General features: G+C 33.5%; 1 protein-coding gene and 3 long non-coding RNA genes across 6 annotated transcripts in view; 1 reads left to right on the forward strand and 3 right to left on the reverse strand.

Moving 5' to 3' along the window:
* LOC141454926 (glutamate receptor ionotropic, kainate 2-like) overlaps nt 1-19995 on the reverse strand; it is a 381268-nt gene that overhangs the window by 53351 nt on the left and 307922 nt on the right. For all 3 annotated transcript variants that reach the window (XM_074129632.1, XM_074129631.1, XM_074129633.1), the window contains exon 10: nt 4388-4591. In XM_074129632.1, coding sequence (XP_073985733.1) covers nt 4388-4591 — 204 coding nt within the window. The remainder of the gene's footprint in view (nt 1-4387; nt 4592-19995) is intronic.
* Nucleotides 8587-9954, reverse strand: LOC141454932 (uncharacterized). The gene is made up of 2 exons (XR_012459049.1): nt 9289-9954; nt 8587-9098 (listed from the first exon to the last, which is right to left on the reverse strand). It is a non-coding gene; the product is annotated as an uncharacterized lncRNA (long non-coding RNA).
* On the reverse strand, nt 10789-11337 carry LOC141454928 (uncharacterized). The gene is made up of 2 exons (XR_012459045.1): nt 10914-11337; nt 10789-10821 (listed from the first exon to the last, which is right to left on the reverse strand). It is a non-coding gene; the product is annotated as an uncharacterized lncRNA (long non-coding RNA).
* Nucleotides 18731-19279, forward strand: LOC141454930 (uncharacterized). The gene is made up of 2 exons (XR_012459047.1): nt 18731-19154; nt 19247-19279. It is a non-coding gene; the product is annotated as an uncharacterized lncRNA (long non-coding RNA).

Here is a 19995-nt window from a genome sequence, read left to right on the forward strand (position 1 = left end):
TTCTCATATTAACCATTGGGAATATAGACTAGTACCGCAATACATCTTAGCTTTGCGGATCTCGCCTCTAACTGCTCGGCTATCGTGGAGCCTAATGTTGATATTTAATAAGGCATTGAAGTTTTTCGTGATCATGTACAACATTAAAGTTAGCTAACTTATAAGTAATAATTCCAAGTTTTTAGAAATTGATTTGTGGTCAGGGAAACTCGTGGGCATGTTTAAACTTTTTATTACTTTAATTAATGACTTCTAATAACTAAAGATGCGTTTGAAATTCCAATTTTTCTGTAAATATTCTTGTAAAAGATAGCTTGAACTTAGTTTTTTTTTGTCCTTAAATGGAGTCGCCGATCTCCTAGGATGGTTGCTGTGTAAGCTTGCCAACTTGGCGAAATAACGGCTTCCATCACTGGATGGTTCGTCATTCACTGCACTCACGTCTCTTGGTGCACATGCACGTATGCGTATGTACATTATATACGTGCATGTGCATTTGCGCTATCCTCCTCATCTCTTTTGCTTGTAGTATTGACTGCAGTTGCAAAATAAATAAAATAAAAAAATAATAACAAAATGGAATAAATTAATACGACCATAAAAGATCATCTTGTCCCAGTCCACAGATTGAATCGAATTCCCGAGGGACTTTATTTTTGCTACAATATCAGGGTAACCAGTTTGAAATTCTAAATAAAATATGATTCTGACTTAATTAAATCATCCAATCATCCAGTTTCCGGTACAAGCACCACGCTGCCCTAAGACTTTTATATTGAAGCAGGAATATTGAATTTTCTAGAGACTTCCGGTACCAAACAGCTGTGGCGGTTGAATTGTTCCGTAGATTTAATAATAACCCGGAAGTGGGGTGGGGGAACTTGGTCGAAATAAACAGCTTCTGCGCTTACTGTTTAGTATTTACTCACAATATTACAGTAAGTATTGTAGACGATGGTGTAGACTTAGTGAGCCGCCGTCAGTTTTTGATGAATTTTGGCCAGCTCAGTGATTTGTGTTCTTCTAATACCAGGAAACCCAAACTACGGCCCGAGGGCCACATGCGGCCCCCTGAGAACATTTATCCGGCCCTCGCCGCACTTCCGGAAGGGGCATCTCTTGCAAAGCGCTGCGTCACTTATTTACAGTACTACTTCCGGTGACGCAGGACGCACGTGTCACGACTCCGAAAAATTACAACCAGAAGTAGGAAGAAAGGCAAAGCACTATAACTAAACCGGACATTGGACCATCTCAATAGCCAAAAGCAGGCCCATAATTCCCACAGAAATACTGGGCAGTTTGGTGATTTAAATTTACTTGTTCTTTATTTGAAATATTCTATTTGTTCCCGTTTTGTTTTTTGTTGTTTTTACTTTAAAATAGTTTGTTTTATAGATCGGCCCTCCAACGGTCTGAGGGACAGTGAACTCTGGCCCCCTGTGTAAAAAGTTTGGGGACCCCTGTTTTAATACATAGAGGGAAGTGGATAGTCTTCAGGTCTCTTCAAGGAATTGTTGTAATTCTCGGTTCTCTCTCAGATCTGGGGGCCTGGTTTCTATTGATGAATCAAATAACACAGATCTTTTGGTCATAAGACTGATTGATATAGGACAGAATCTTGCTGAGAACCTGAAATATCTTTGACTTTATCCGTCGTGGGACGTTTGTCTATACGTATCCCTGATCGGTTTTCGAACTTAATTCCATCTTCAGAGGTTAATTTATCTGTTTGGTGTAAAAATTTCGTCTTCACTTCCGTTTCTAGCTCGCACTACACTCAGCACACATGGAATAACTCAATTTTCTTGAAATATTTCTCCCTAAAATACAACTTAGGGTATTTCTAAGGGAGCGAGGGGGTAGATTCTTTGTTAAGTGATTAGAATTAAATAGAGAATTCAGAGTTTGAAAAAAAAGTTGTGAGCTAAAGTTTTGAGAGTAGTTGTGAGAACGAGTCGTGTTTGTGATCACAATACATTTTTTTTAAACACTTTTTTCTCGAATACTGTTCCCATTATTAAATGATTATATGAGGTTAAGTGTCTCAGTAAAAATTGCAAGTCTCAAAAAAAAAAAAATAAATAAATAAATAAATAAAAAAATAACCATACTGCGCTAAAGAAAATTCGTGAAAATTGTTCCCTATACTTTTTTTTATTTTTGGGAGATGAAAAACTCAATATCAATTTTAAAGTTCGTCATCCTTTGTAAATAAAAGGATATAAAACTTTAAAAGCTCTTTATATAGTGTTAGAAGTTTGCTCTCTCCTAACTTTGACTGCGAGAAGCTTTTATGTCTGGCGTTGCAAATCACATTATGAGAAAACGTTTATGCAAACTGCTCGTTAGAGAATGAGTTTAAAAAAAAGTAAAAAAATGTGAATACAAAGTACAAGCCAATGAATAAGTTAAGTGAACACCAATTACAAATTCAAACGAGTCTAAAACACAACGCCACAACAAATAACGTGTCTTTTGTAAAAAGGATAACGTTAAAATCAAAACAAAAGCTTAAACTAACTGCCCCTTCCCCTTACCCCACTAATTGGTGTTCAGTAATGATGCTTTCAAAGTTTGAACTGATAAAAACACTTTCTGCTTTTTTTTTTTCTCTCCCCCCATTTTTTTTCTTTTGAAAAGAAACTTTTCATTTGGGTTTTCCACAAAACTTTAAAAGGCACTTTGGGAAAATTATTTTAATTACTGGAAATTTTACACACAATTTGCGAACATTCATACAAAAAAAAAAACACTGGAAATCAATTGAAGCGCGTTAAACTGCTTATTCAGCTTTACTCTTTACCTTAATGTTCGTAATACTTCAGTCTTACTGTAAGAGAAAGTACTGTTATCCTGCTGAGAAATATACCTTCCAAGAGATGGGAAGAAAAAGAGGAATTTTTACAAAGTGGACTGGCGTGTTTTGTGTAAGTGTATACATCCTAACCTAACCTAACCTAACCTAACCTAACCTAACCTAACCTTCCAAGAGATGGGAAGAAAAAGAGGAATTTTTACAAAGTGGACTGGCGTGTTTTGTGTAAGTGTATACATCCTAACCTAACCTAACCTAACCTAACCTTCCAAGAGATGGGAAGAAAAAGAGGAATTTTTACAAAGTGGACTGGCGTGTTTTGTGTAAGTGTATACATCCTAACCTAACCTAACCTTCCAAGAGATGGGAAGAAAAAGAGGAATTTTTACAAAGTGGACTGGCGTGTTTTGTGTAAGTGTATCCATCCTAACCTAACCTAACCTAACCTAACCTTCCAAGAGATGGGAAGAAAAAGAGGAATTTTTACAAAGTGGACTGGCGTGTTTTGTGTAAGTGTATACATCCTAACCTAACCTAACCTAACCTAACCTTCCAAGAGATGGGAAGAAAAAGAGGAATTTTTACAAAGTGGACTGGCGTGTTTTGTGTAAGTGTATACATCCTAACCTAACCTAACCTAACCTAACCTTACCTAACCTAACCTAACCTAACCTAACCTAAACTAATCTAACCTAACCTAACCTAACCTAACCTAACTTGACTTAACCTAAGCTAACCTAACCTAACCTAACCAAACATTCAGGGTGTTCCATGTTAAGACGGCTCAAATGCATTTCATGCTTAAACGGTCTCGATCTGAGCCAAAAAAAATGGTAGAGGAAAAAAATTTGTTTGCCCATCACCTCTAGTTTTAGAATATGTGACTTGATTTTAGATTCCTGCCCGCATACGCAGGGCTGACGCGCGACCAAAAGTGAGGGTTACTACTGTAACGATTTTGATCGCAATCAGTGTAGTGAAAGAATCATTTTTTCAGTTGTATTTATTTTTTAAATTTTATAAAAAAAAAACTTTATTTTTTTTTTGGAATTACAAGACCTCAAAACGTGTATTTCCGGTTTAAAAAAAAATCGATATCGAAAGTTCGATAGGATCTAAATAGATACTTTCTTTTACCAAATATAGCAAGAGAAGGTAACAATAAGCTCTCCGCTTGCTCTGAGTAATAGCCATGTAACAGCCAAGTCAGCTCGAGTGACAATCGATACGGAAATTAAAAATGCCTTCAGTTCGAAACTTGATACATTATTAGCGTATTTTCTCTTTTTTTAACCACAATTTTCTTATTTTTTTTTGGTGTAAAATTGGAAAATAGATTCTATCCTAAACTTTCATTGAAAATAAAATTTAAATCGTAATTATTTTCTCTTCACTTGGAACTAAATTTTACAAAATGAGAATTTAATATCAAAAGTACTGAAGGAAACTGAAATTTCAAAGCAGCTAGATGTTTCTAAGCATGCTCATGCTGAAATAAATAAGCACGTTACAAAATAAATAACCTCATGCTTCAACAATCCATTCACCAAATTTATTCATTTTTATTACCTTATCCATAAGCTGACGAACCATACCATTCCATTCACCAGTTTCTGGATCATATACACCATATTTACCATCCGGTACCAATTCTATTGTATACTGAAAGCCAGCCATTTGTGATACCATTCGCAATAAATCGATACAAAAGCCGACAAACTTACCACTTCCGGTACCATTTTTACCGTCTTTCATCATTACGTATGGTGTTTCCTGTAATGTTAGTTTTTTTGTTTTTAGTTTTTTTTTTTTTTTTTTTATCATTATTAAAATATTAGGCCTTAAGTTTTGTCCCATCAAGAACAATTTAGGCTTTATAGGTTTATTTAAAGATATTTTATTCATTTCTAAAATTTTAAGTTATTAACCAATTATGGGTGGAATTTAGTTTTAAAAAAAAAACCCCACAGTGGAGCGGAATTAAAATCAGACAATGACGTGTGTATACACGTCGTCGAACGCAGTAGGGCAAAACAGCCAAAAACGTTTAAAACGTCATAATAGTCACAGCAAGCGTCTTTTTCTGCAATATCTCTGTGGGGCTTACAGATTACAGAGCATTCTGTGCTTATGCAAAAAAATCTTGCACCATCTTCACGTATGCATTGCTCCTAGTTAACTAGAGACGCAAGAGCTTTTTTACAAGGAAGAAAAGAGCTTTGAATTCTTGTGCAAAATGAAATCATGCTCATACTGTGAGGTCTCTGAATCTCTATCTAAAAGGTAAAAAAAACGGGCATTGCACAAGGGTTGTGAGAGCTTCTATTTGTGTGCGTAACTCCCCAATTTCTAATGCGGAGACCAAACATGTACCAACCACTTATCATTTGGCTGACTACCCCTCCGTATAAAATACTTGGCAGTTCTATTGGGTAAGATAAAGGGAAACATCCCACCAAATAATATTCTTATTGTATTTTATTAAAATTTCGAGTTTTTATAGTTAATGGCAATTTTACATTTTCCACAACGAGGTATACACGTCGAACGCACCGTAACAGAGATTTGGTTTGACGTGTATACACAGGTTAATACATTTTTTTTGAGATGCGACAACATTAAAGATTATCAGCATCGGAACCTTTTCAGAATACGGTATTCCTCCCCCTTCTTTCAAAAAAAGGAATTTAAAATTGGACATAAATAATATTTACAAATAAAGATCTTATTTTTTATTTAATAATAATAGGCAATAATAAAATAATAGTAATCTAATCCAGGTGCTGACCCTTAGATTTTCTCTTCCTAGGAGCTTCTTACAGCTCACTGTCCGGGTGATGGACAGTGTTGACTGTAACGAGAGAACACTGTCCGGAGGCCGGCAGTGCAATGGAAAAAAGCTCCCCGGGCGCCAGATGTTGACGCGCCTTAAATCATTAAAAAAAAAAAGTTATATTAATAATAATAATAGTAGCAGTAGTAGTAATAATATCAATGTGGTACACTGATGGCTCCAAAATGGTGGAGGGAGTGGGAGCGGGAGTGTACGAGGTGAAGCCGAAATGTAGCTTTTCGGTTAGCCTAGGGAAGCTAGCTACAGTTTTTCAGGCTGAGCTGGCTGCAATTACGTTCTGTGCTACCGAGATTGAAGGGCGAGGAATTATTAATTCTAAAGTCGTGATTTTCTCGGATAGTCAGGCTGCTCTACGGGCAATTAGTTCCTATCAGGTTAACTCAAAACTGGTTTGGGACTGTCTGGGTGCCCTGAAGGAAATTAGTGACCAAAATAAGGTCTTTCTGGTCTGGGTACCTGGACATAAGGGTAACGAAGCGGCAGATTTATTGGCCCGGGAAGGCTCTGCGAGATACTTCGTTGGCCCGGAGCCCTGTTTTGGGGTTCCGAAGTGTATTAAGACTGCGACCATTAACTTATGGGTGCAGAGTAGGTCTCAGGAGTGGTGGTCTGCCACCACTGGACAGAGACAGGCGAAGGAGTTTATTAAAGGCTATTCGCCGAGGCTGACTGCAGAATTAATCCGCCAAGGCCGTGTGGTTATCAGGATGATTGTAGGTCTATTAACTGGCCACTGCAGACTCAGAAAACACATGCATCGCATAGGCCTGGCAGATGATAGCCTCTGTAGGTTCTGTCAGGAAGAGGAGGAAACAGCACTGCATGTGTTGTGCCAGTGTGAGGGGCTTGTTTGGCTAAGGATGTTACTTCTCGGGGAGGAAAAACCAAGGCCTGTGAGCTTTACCCAAGAGTCGCTCTCCAGCAATAAGAGTCTAATTAAAAGGACAGGACTGGAGGGTGAGCTTTAAAGTTAGGGGAGCCACAATAGACCCAAAGGGGTCGCAGTGGCGTAGGCCCTGAGGCCGCCCTAGTCCGATCTAATCTAATCTAATCCAGGTGCTGACCCTTAGATTTTCTCTTCCTAGGAGCTTCTTACAGCTCACTGTCCGGGTGATGGACAGTGTTGTCTGTAACGAGAGAACACTGTCCGGAGGCCGGCAGTGCAATGGAAAAAAGCTCCCCGGGCGCCAGATGTTGACGCGCCTTAAATCATTAAAAAAAAAAAGTTATAATAATAATAGTAATAATAATAATAGTAGCAGTAATAATAATAATAATAATAATAATAATAATAAAGTACTTCGGCAAGGCTCATCCTAAGAGCCTAAAGTAAGATACGCCACTGTTTTAAAAGCAACTTTTATCTTGGAATTCACACTATGTATATTCCAGCTTTGTGTTTATTATGGATTTCATTTTATTTTAATAATTTTAATTGATATAAATAAGAAATACACTGACAAAGTAAAACGAAAGTCTTCTGGAACTTGTTTTTTTCGTCCACATTTTAAATTTTTTACCGAAAAGCTCATAACTTTCAAAATTGTGGAAAAAAAAGCTATAAGAACAAAAAAAAACCTAAAAGGAGATCAAATATTTTAGCAGCAGAGGATTAGGGGTTAAGGATCTACAGATCTGGAAGAACAATTTCTTTAGATTCATCTATATTCAAAAAGAGCAAAATAAGAATGGGGAAAAAATAGAAGAGGTTGTAGAAGAGAATAGATAGCAGTTTGTGCAGAACGCGAGCTTTAAGGAGGTGGGGGGGGGGGAGGAAATAGAAGAGAAATTCGAGCGAGGAAGCACACTGTTATGGCAACACTGAGAGAAGCTCCGTTTTTATGTAAGCACATCCTAAAAAACTAAATTCTTACTTAAGCTTCTGCAGTTTTATTTATTTTATTTTCCCGGGTATGTATTATATTTATGTAAGAGTCGTGTTTTCTTTTATTGTCTTTTTCTTTTTTATTCTTAAAAAGTGAGGAAAAGTGAGCTGGAAAACTTGATCACAGATTTACTCCTAGAAACGGGTACTGAGAATTAAAGTTATGATCAATCAGAGTAGATGCATGTCCATAAATTTCATGATCAGCAAGGTGTAATTATACAAAGTGATCCATTTTAAAACGCACCAATCGATAATAACTTTTTAGGGAAAGTGGAAAGTAGAGAGGATTTGGCGGTTCTGGCGCACCTAAAATACAAAATGGCGGCCATCCCCTCCCCTCCCACCCCCTCCCCCACCCCTACCCCCACCCCTCCTTATTGACCAATCATCGATTTCGACGAGGGTTTAAGCCACGCCCCCTACCCCCACCCCACCTTATTGACCAATCATCGAACTCGACGAGGGCTTTAGGCCACGCCCCTTCCCCCACTCCACCCTTTAAATCGACCAATCAGCGAATTCGATGACACCCCTTTTACCCCCACTCCTACCCCCACCCTTCTTAATAGACCAATCAGCGTATTCGACGACATCCCTTTACCCCCACCCAAGCCCTACTCCTATCACATGACACCTACCTTTACCCCCACCACCTCTAGGTCGTCGTATTCGTTGGCCTCTTAAGCTCCTCCTACAAGATGGCGTCTCTTCTAACAGCTGTAGTACACAAGATGGCCGACCTCGTACCAGCTGATGACCACAAGATGGCGGACCTCATACCTCCACCCCCCTCGCCCATTGATAGACAGGAGGGGATTTTTTTTTTAAATTATTTTTACTTACCTGGGATTCGATCCTACAACCTTCGTACTGATAGACACGTCATCTGCACCAGTCGGCCACAGTGGTAGTCTCGCTTACTCTAGTTTTGAATGTTCTCTTATGTTTTAACTTGGAATTATTTTTTAAAAAATCTAACCCCCCTCACCAAGAATTTTTTTTTTTTTTTTATTTAAATTACCCCCACTATCACAAAAATATTTAACTTAAATAAAAATGGATAACCTCACTTTAGGTAATAGAAAAAACTATTTACTTACCCCCTCCACCTGGACTGCTTCCGTTGCTGATGACGCGACCTACACTCACTGAAAACTAAACCCGAACTGGCATTTGGACTGCGATACTAGCATTAACCCCCCACCACAATTACGTCACACTCTAACTAGCCAATAGAATTGCATCTTTTTTTCCAACTGATTGCCTCTCTGGACAGGTCTCTGTAGCAAGCCACCCCCTTTCCCTTCCACATCTTTTATCATAGCTGTTAATTTATATATATGCCAACATAGCTGAACATGCTCCAACAAGTCTGGACATGTAGCCAGCTGTTTGAACAGGCAAGTAAAAGTAATGATGACTCATACCATTGTCATATCCTCAACGAGCACAAACATGCTCCAACAAGTCTGGACATGTAGCCAGCTGCCTCTTTCGCTTTAACCGTTTTATTATTTCCGTTTACCAACTATACAAACCTGTATGAACATATCGTTATAGTCTCAATAGGATGACACGTATGATTACCTGAACATGCTCCAACAAGTCCGGACATGTAGCCAGCTGCCTCATTCGCTTTAACCGTTTTTTTGTTATTATGAAGTTAAAAGTAAATTGAACTTTGAACTTTCATATATCTTATTATTTCAGTTTACCAACTATACAAACCTGTATGAACATATCATCGGTGTAGTCTCAATATGTGTGATTACCTGAACATGCTCCAACAAGTCTGGACATGTAGCCAGCTGCCTCTTTCGCTGTAACCGTTTTTTTTTTGTTATTATGAAGTTAAAAGTAAATTGAACTTTGAACTTATTAATAAAATATAAATAAGTTTTAATTAACTTTTCTTTATTTATCTCTTTATTTGTATATGGCTTAATATTGCTCAACTTGCATGACTGAGCATGCCCTGTTTGTATTGGTCAGTAACTAACTGGTATCTCCCACCCTTGGGTATGACGTCACTTATAGTTAACCAATAGCATTTCATGTTTTTACTAATAATCGATTATCATAATCGATCCTTCTGAGGAAGCATTTATAAAGGAAAAAATTAAATTTATGAAAAAAAGTTTTCAAAGTATAAATTTTATTTAAATTCTGTCATATGCGCTGCATTTTTTTTTAATATTTTTGAATAAATACAGAAAAAAAATAATAAGAACTTATTATGACGCAACTTGTTGCAACCTTATCTAATTACCATGTCTTCCGTTTACATACAAACCTGTATGAACATATCGTTGTAGTATTAATATGATAAGTCATATTATTTCCGTTTTATTTATATTTTTGAATAATTATAGAAAAAAATTAAAACATTATGACACAACTTGTTACAACCATTTTTTTAATATTTTTGAATAAATATAGAAAAAATAATTTACACTGCTAACTTAATCAACTGCGCATGCGTAAACTACAGTCAATTGTACCAGCTGTTTTAAATAAGAAAATAATTTACACTGCTAACTTAATCAACTGCGCATGCGTAAACTACAGTCAATTGTGTGATACCTTAATACAGCAGGCAGTTGCAATATCGATTATTCCTATCGATTATCACATTGACTATATGTATTGATTAATATCGATTTATTTCTTAATTCAAGTAATTAATATATAACCACTGCTATTTAAATAAGAATATGTTTTACACTGTTAACTTAATCATCTGCGCATGCGCAAACTCCAGTAAATTGTGTAAGACCTTAATACAGAAGGCAATTGCACCCAAATACATATGCGCTGCATTTATTAATATTTTTTTTGAAAAATTAAATAAAAATTGAACTTATTATGACGCAACTTGTTGCAACCTTAACTAATTACCATATCTTCCGTTTACCAACTATACAAACCTGTATGAGCATGTCCTTTTTGCCCTGCTTTCTTGCCCTAATAGAATGATTCATATTATTTCCGGTTATATTTAATAATTTATTTACCTTAACCCCATAAAACTTTCCTGTAATTTTAAGTGTAAAAAGGAAAAATACGAATGAACAAACATTAATTAAAACATTTTATTTTTATTTAAAGGAAAAAATTAAATTAAAATAAATTATAAATTAAATTTATGAAAAAAAAATGCTTAAAAAATTCTTGCTCTGCCTGTAAGCATGCCTGTATGAGAATTTCTTCCTCATCTTTTGAGGAGGATAATAACTTGCGCTGTTCTGCCCTTTGCAGCGCCTGAAAGAAATAATAACAAATATTTTGTTATAATTTATATTAAGATTAATATAAGACAAAAATGCATTTTTATTATATTGATATTTAATTACTTTTGTCCAAAATTCATCTTCATCATCACTACTACTACCGCAGTTGGGCCAAAGGGCCTCTACAGGGTTGGGGGTTGAATTCCAATCCCAATTGGATATGTCCTGGGCATAGGTCTGAGAAATATCAATAATAATTATTATTTTATTACTATTTGCCTATTTATTAATTAAAATTACCTATTGAGAGAAAGTATTAATTATCACTTACTTGCATTAAATAGGAGTCTGTTGCTTGATCCATATTTGTTTTAAAAATGAACCGGAGTCAAGATTAAAAATGAACTATATTGTGCCTAGCAAGAGATTAACATGCCTGCACATGCCAGGCAAAACATGCAAGCGCAGGTCTGAAAAGTTTTGTGTCTGTGCTCCACTAAAAAAAGGGCCTGCTCTGACATGCCGTTTTCAGACTTTTCTTTTTAAATATCATTATTTTTTTAATAATTTATTTTATTTCATTATAATGTATTTATTCAAATATTTTATTATTTTATTTTCATGTTATTCATTTTTTTTTTCAATGTATATTTTTTTTATATAAATTATTTTATTTTATTATTTATTATTTTATTATCACTAGCAAGAAAACAGGGGAAGAAAAAATGAAATAAAAATTTTCTAAATGCAATTTTTTTTTTTATTATTAAAAAAAAGAAATTAGAGATATTCACATTTTTTTTTTTAATATAATCATTTACATTATCAGTTTAACCATTACTTATATACAAACATCTTTTATACAAATACAATACATATATTAAAATTAAATTTTTCTTAATACATTTGAAATTAATATCCAATGTGAAAGAGCATATACATGAAAATGGGTACACATCGTCGGAGTCTTGTTATGAAGAAGACACTGAGTACCATCGTTAAATGGTCTTAATTGGGAAATTTGAGGGCAATCGAATTCTTCTAGGTTGATTACGTTTCCACAATAATGATTTAAAAATTGTTTTTTCTGGAGTCCTTTTACAAAGATTTTGTTGTAATGGGTAAGATGTTTGTGTAGAATAGCATCTAATTCCACATAGTCCACCTCTCCTTCTTCCCATTTAATTTGATGAAAATTTCTAGTTAACCATGAATTTACTCGGTAACTGAATGCATTTAATGACAGATTTTCTGGCGGTTTAAACAACCAGTGTCCACTTGAAAGATTCTCCATGTCTAAAATAGACAATTCTTTCACGATATACAGTTTTGAGTTGTCTATGAAGCACTGCATGTCTACGACACACGCACCCGACGAGGTCATGATTGCAATTGATACAACTGAATGAAATTTTTAATCGAACTGGCTTGTCTTAACATGTCCCAACGTGCACAAACATGGTATTGCAATTGATACTTCTGAATGAAATTTATAAGTAACTGGCTTGTCTTAACATGTCCCAACGTGCACAAACATGGTATTGCAATTGATACTTCTGAATGAAATTTATAAGTAACTGGCTTGTCTTAACATGTCCCAACGTGCACAGACATGGAATTTATTACATTTTCCTCTAAATAATTAAAATATTTTTTTTTTTTAAACTTAATTTTTCTTTAATTTTTTTTTTTTTTAACTAAATTATTTTTTTAATAATTTTATAACAGAAATCTTGCACTAAAAGTATTATTTAAAAAAAATATATATCTTCCAGTTTTACATAAATTAATTTCTTCCATTTTTTTAAACTAAATTATTTTTTCTTTTTTAATTTTATAACAGAAATCTTGTTTTAAGAGTATTATTTAAAAAAAAAAAAATATATCTTCCAATTTTACATAATTTCTTTCATTTTTTTTTTTTTTTTTTTTTTTTTTTTTTTTTTTTTTTTTATATATCACATAAAAATAAAAATAACTTAAATAAAAATAAAATTAAAATAACACTTAAAAGAATTCCAAATCATATCGGCGATTTTTTATTCCTTTATAGAGCAAAGCTATTTTTCTGTTTGTAACATCATACTCGTCGATAATTTCTTTCGTAAACATGTCGGTGAATCTATTTGGCAGGAAAACTATATTTGGTTCGTCCTCAAACTGTGTAGGTCCAACATACGATCTGATGTGTGCTATTATGGCTTTTCCATATTTAGTGTTAATCTTATCAAATTTAACTATTTCATAGCTAACTCCTACGCGAAGGTCGGCAAGCCTACCAATCTGTGAGGAGCTTTGGTTAGCATCGTTGAGGTACGCTGCCAAAGTCGACATCTGAAGGGAATTTTGAAAAAAGTACATATGTAATTAGAAAAATAATATTTTAATTCAATCACTGTGAAGTGTATAAAGATTTATGTAAGTATAAAATAGTAGTATAAATACTTACTTTTAAGTATTGATAAAATTTAATTTAATCCACCTGGGTCGAGTTCTAGAGAAGAAATGATGTTGAATCCTTTATCCTATACCCCCACTACCAGTCACAAAGCCGACATGTCAGTGCAAGTCTAATAACTAGTTCAAAATTCAATTGCTAATACAGTTGTGCATAAACATGTTTACACCTGCATAGACCTGATTAGCTTCAGTAATCATTTAATGCATGGATTTTGTAAATTGTACGGAATACAAAAGTAATGATAGTAGTTTTAAGCACTCATTGTACATAATTTATTTTGTCTCTCAATTAAGATTACAAAGTAGAATATAAATATAATTACCATTAAAACTTGAAGTTGCTCAAAGAACAAAATAATGTTATTATCCAGAATATGGTCAAATATTATGGAATTTTGTACAGATTCTTAAGATTTAGCAATAAATGCAAGTGCTTATCATCGTCGTTGAAGGTTAATACTACTTTTTTCATGTCTCACCAGATTTTATTATAGGTGCTTGGAAAAAATTATGATTATGAGTTTTTTAAAAGAGGGTAGGCATGAATGAATACATAACTCAAAAGGTAGCGTACTATTTTTTCATATCTTAGGAAAAAACTGTCACTAAATATTTTCTTATTCTTTTTTCTGGTGTTCGTGTCGTTTATGGCGAATGAAGAAGGATGGATGGATGAGATCTAGCAGTTGTTGCCTAAAGGTTGGAAATGATTCACTCTTAAGAGGACTCCATCGAACTTTTTGATTGTCCATCCACTTTCCTTAAGTGAGGATTCCTCCATTTCGGAAATCATCTTATCAAAGCCTTCTCTTAGAGACTTTTCAATAGAGGAGTCTTTGCAAATTATCTTGTTTTTTTGTCTTGAATGCGCAATTAGTTGTTTCCTCTTTCATATTTTCAAATGTAGCCTCCAAAACCAAATTATATTTTATTGCGGTTTTATCGCCATCCATGGCACTTTCAATCAGTCGATGCAATGTTTCTTGCTTACCTGCTAGAAACTCCATTACATCAACTTCTCCAGAGCACGGTATGAAGAAGGTTCTCAGAGTTCCACCAAACGACGATTCCACTTCGTATAATTGTCCTTGTGCGGCGTCCAATCGTGCTTTTTTGGTTAAGTTGGCCGGCGCTTTCTGTCCACAGCTACGAATGTGACAGTTTAAAGTTTTCTTAGTAGAATAAAACTCGCCGCATGCCACACATTGGAAACGAGTCTGACGCTTCAGATATGTTTTTTCATGGCGTTTTTTTTTTTTTTTTTTTGGAAAATGCTCTTGAAAATATTTTATTGCAATGGCTGCATTCAAAAGACATAATGATAGAATTATTTGAACAAAGTTTAAAAATTAAGAAACAAATCTGTAACAAATTGTATGCTCAACTTAAGAATGTATGAATGCTGTAGCTTAGTAGATATAATTGCGGTTCTTGAAATCAAAGGGTTTAAGTGTACAAGTGTCTAACGAATTAACAGCTTGCGCACAGTCATAGAACTAATAAAAAATGCATACTTCGCAACACTTTTATCGTGCAAGGGATTAAAATCGATATTAGCGTTTCTGTCGGCAAAAAATAATAAATAAATCTAAGATCTGAACTGGTCGTAACATGCATGTTATAGCCCCCCCCCCCAACCACTAACTTAGGTTAGGTTATGATAGTGTAAGTTGCATTTGATTAGGTTGGGTTAGGTTAGGTTAGGTTAGGTTAGGCTACGTTATCGAATTTACAATTAAATACAATTTAGTACTGTTAAATTCGATTAGGTTGGGTTAGGTTAGGTTAGGTTAGGCTAAGTTATCGAATTTAATACAATTTACAATTAAATAGGCTAAATTCGATAACTTAGCCTAACCCTAACCTAACCTAACCTAACCCAACCTAATCAAATGCAACTTACACTATCATAACCTAACCTAAGTTAGTGGTTGGGGGGGGGGGCTATAACATGCATGTTACGACCAGTTCAGATCTTAGATTTATTTATTATTTTTTGCCGACAGAAACGCTAATATCGATTTTAATCCCTTGCACGATAAAAGTGTTGCGAAGTATGCATTTTTTATTAGTTCTATGACTGTGCGCAAGCTGTTAATTCGTTAGACACTTGTACACTTAAACCCTTTGATTTCAAGAACCGCAATTATATCTACTAAGCTACAGCATTCATACATTCTTAAGTTGAGCATACAATTTGTTACAGATTTGTTTCTTAATTTTTAAACTTTGTTCAAATAATTCTATCATTATGTCTTTTGAATGCAGCCATTGCAATAAAATATTTTCAAGAGCATTTTCCAAAAAAAAAAAAAAAAAAACGCCATGAAAAAACATATCTGAAGCGTCAGACTCGTTTCCAATGTGTGGCATGCGGCGAGTTTTATTCTACTAAGAAAACTTTAAACTGTCACATTCGTAGCTGTGGACAGAAAGCGCCGGCCAACTTAACCAAAAAAGCACGATTGGACGCCGCACAAGGACAATTATACGAAGTGGAATCGTCGTTTGGTGGAACTCTGAGAACCTTCTTCATACCGTGCTCTGGAGAAGTTGATGTAATGGAGTTTCTAGCAGGTAAGCAAGAAACATTGCATCGACTGATTGAAAGTGCCATGGATGGCGATAAAACCGCAATAAAATATAATTTGGTTTTGGAGGCTACATTTGAAAATATGAAAGAGGAAACAACTAATTGCGCATTCAAGACAAAAAAACAAGATAATTTGCAAAGACTCCTCTATTGAAAAGTCTCTAAGAGAAGGCTTTGATAAGATGATTTCCGAAATGGAGGAATCCTCACTTAAGGAAAGTGGATGGACAATCAAAAAGTTCGATGGAGTCCTCTTAAGAGTGAATCATTTCCAACCTTTAGGCAACAACTGCTAGATCTCATCCATCCATCCTTCTTCATTCGCCATAAACGACACGAACACCAGAAAAAAGAATAAGAAAATATTTAGTGACAGTTTTTTCCTAAGATATGAAAAAATAGTACGCTACCTTTTGAGTTATGTATTCATTCATGCCTACCCTCTTTTAAAAAACTCATAATCATAATTTTTTCCAAGCACCTATAATAAAATCTGGTGAGACATGAAAAAAGTAGTATTAACCTTCAACGACGATGATAAGCACTTGCATTTATTGCTAAATCTTAAGAATCTGTACAAAATTCCATAATATTTGACCATATTCTGGATAATAACATTATTTTGTTCTTTGAGCAACTTCAAGTTTTAATGGTAATTATATTTATATTCTACTTTGTAATCTTAATTGAGAGACAAAATAAATTATGTACAATGAGTGCTTAAAACTACTATCATTACTTTTGTATTCCGTACAATTTACAAAATCCATGCATTAAATGATTACTGAAGCTAATCAGGTCTATGCAGGTGTAAACATGTTTATGCACAACTGTATTAGCAATTGAATTTTGAACTAGTTATTAGACTTGCACTGACATGTCGGCTTTGTGACTGGTAGTGGGGGTATAGGATAAAGGATTCAACATCATTTCTTCTCTAGAACTCGACCCAGGTGGATTAAATTAAATTTTATCAATACTTAAAAGTAAGTATTTATACTACTATTTTATACTTACATAAATCTTTATACACTTCACAGTGATTGAATTAAAATATTATTTTTCTAATTACATATGTACTTTTTTCAAAATTCCCTTCAGATGTCGACTTTGGCAGCGTACCTCAACGATGCTAACCAAAGCTCCTCACAGATTGGTAGGCTTGCCGACCTTCGCGTAGGAGTTAGCTATGAAATAGTTAAATTTGATAAGATTAACACTAAATATGGAAAAGCCATAATAGCACACATCAGATCGTATGTTGGACCTACACAGTTTGAGGACGAACCAAATATAGTTTTCCTGCCAAATAGATTCACCGACATGTTTACGAAAGAAATTATCGACGAGTATGATGTTACAAACAGAAAAATAGCTTTGCTCTATAAAGGAATAAAAAATCGCCGATATGATTTGGAATTCTTTTAAGTGTTATTTTAATTTTATTTTTATTTAAGTTATTTTTATTTTTATGTGATATATAAAAAAAAAAAAAAAAAAAAAAAAAAAAAAAAAAAAAAAATGAAAGAAATTATGTAAAATTGGAAGATATATTTTTTTTTTTTTAAATAATACTCTTAAAACAAGATTTCTGTTATAAAATTAAAAAAGAAAAAATAATTTAGTTTAAAAAAATGGAAGAAATTAATTTATGTAAAACTGGAAGATATATATTTTTTTTAAATAATACTTTTAGTGCAAGATTTCTGTTATAAAATTATTAAAAAAATAATTTAGTTAAAAAAAAAAAAAATTAAAGAAAAATTAAGTTTAAAAAAAAAAAATATTTTAATTATTTAGAGGAAAATGTAATAAATTCCATGTCTGTGCACGTTGGGACATGTTAAGACAAGCCAGTTACTTATAAATTTCATTCAGAAGTATCAATTGCAATACCATGTTTGTGCACGTTGGGACATGTTAAGACAAGCCAGTTACTTATAAATTTCATTCAGAAGTATCAATTGCAATACCATGTTTGTGCACGTTGGGACATGTTAAGACAAGCCAGTTCGATTAAAAATTTCATTCAGTTGTATCAATTGCAATCATGACCTCGTCGGGTGCGTGTGTCGTAGACATGCAGTGCTTCATAGACAACTCAAAACTGTATATCGTGAAAGAATTGTCTATTTTAGACATGGAGAATCTTTCAAGTGGACACTGGTTGTTTAAACCGCCAGAAAATCTGTCATTAAATGCATTCAGTTACCGAGTAAATTCATGGTTAACTAGAAATTTTCATCAAATTAAATGGGAAGAAGGAGAGGTGGACTATGTGGAATTAGATGCTATTCTACACAAACATCTTACCCATTACAACAAAATCTTTGTAAAAGGACTCCAGAAAAAACAATTTTTAAATCATTATTGTGGAAACGTAATCAACCTAGAAGAATTCGATTGCCCTCAAATTTCCCAATTAAGACCATTTAACGATGGTACTCAGTGTCTTCTTCATAACAAGACTCCGACGATGTGTACCCATTTTCATGTATATGCTCTTTCACATTGGATATTAATTTCAAATGTATTAAGAAAAATTTAATTTTAATATATGTATTGTATTTGTATAAAAGATGTTTGTATATAAGTAATGGTTAAACTGATAATGTAAATGATTATATTAAAAAAAAAAATGTGAATATCTCTAATTTCTTTTTTTTAATAATAAAAAAAAAAATTGCATTTAGAAAATTTTTATTTCATTTTTTCTTCCCCTGTTTTCTTGCTAGTGATAATAAAATAATAAATAATAAAATAAAATAATTTATATAAAAAAAATATACATTGAAAAAAAAAATGAATAACATGAAAATAAAATAATAAAATATTTGAATAAATACATTATAATGAAATAAAATAAATTATTAAAAAAATAATGATATTTAAAAAGAAAAGTCTGAAAACGGCATGTCAGAGCAGGCCCTTTTTTTAGTGGAGCACAGACACAAAACTTTTCAGACCTGCGCTTGCATGTTTTGCCTGGCATGTGCAGGCATGTTAATCTCTTGCTAGGCACAATATAGTTCATTTTTAATCTTGACTCCGGTTCATTTTTAAAACAAATATGGATCAAGCAACAGACTCCTATTTAATGCAAGTAAGTGATAATTAATACTTTCTCTCAATAGGTAATTTTAATTAATAAATAGGCAAATAGTAATAAAATAATAATTATTATTGATATTTCTCAGACCTATGCCCAGGACATATCCAATTGGGATTGGAATTCAACCCCCAACCCTGTAGAGGCCCTTTGGCCCAACTGCGGTAGTAGTAGTGATGATGAAGATGAATTTTGGACAAAAGTAATTAAATATCAATATAATAAAAATGCATTTTTGTCTTATATTAATCTTAATATAAATTATAACAAAATATTTGTTATTATTTCTTTCAGGCGCTGCAAAGGGCAGAACAGCGCAAGTTATTATCCTCCTCAAAAGATGAGGAAGAAATTCTCATACAGGCATGCTTACAGGCAGAGCAAGAATTTTTTAAGCATTTTTTTTTCATAAATTTAATTTATAATTTATTTTAATTTAATTTTTTCCTTTAAATAAAAATAAAATGTTTTAATTAATGTTTGTTCATTCGTATTTTTCCTTTTTACACTTAAAATTACAGGAAAGTTTTATGGGGTTAAGGTAAATAAATTATTAAATATAACCGGAAATAATATGAATCATTCTATTAGGGCAAGAAAGCAGGGCAAAAAGGACATGCTCATACAGGTTTGTATAGTTGGTAAACGGAAGATATGGTAATTAGTTAAGGTTGCAACAAGTTGCGTCATAATAAGTTCAATTTTTATTTAATTTTTCAAAAAAAATATTAATAAATGCAGCGCATATGTATTTGGGTGCAATTGCCTTCTGTATTAAGGTCTTACACAATTTACTGGAGTTTGCGCATGCGCAGATGATTAAGTTAACAGTGTAAAACATATTCTTATTTAAATAGCAGTGGTTATATATTAATTACTTGAATTAAGAAATAAATCGATATTAATCAATACATATAGTCAATGTGATAATCGATAGGAATAATCGATATTGCAACTGCCTGCTGTATTAAGGTATCACACAATTGACTGTAGTTTACGCATGCGCAGTTGATTAAGTTAGCAGTGTAAATTATTTTCTTATT

Source organism: Rhodnius prolixus, unplaced genomic scaffold, assembly GCF_049639745.1.
Source record: "Rhodnius prolixus isolate KJV_2025 unplaced genomic scaffold, Rpr scaffold_15, whole genome shotgun sequence".
Classification (NCBI taxonomy): Eukaryota; Metazoa; Arthropoda; class Insecta; order Hemiptera; family Reduviidae; genus Rhodnius; species Rhodnius prolixus.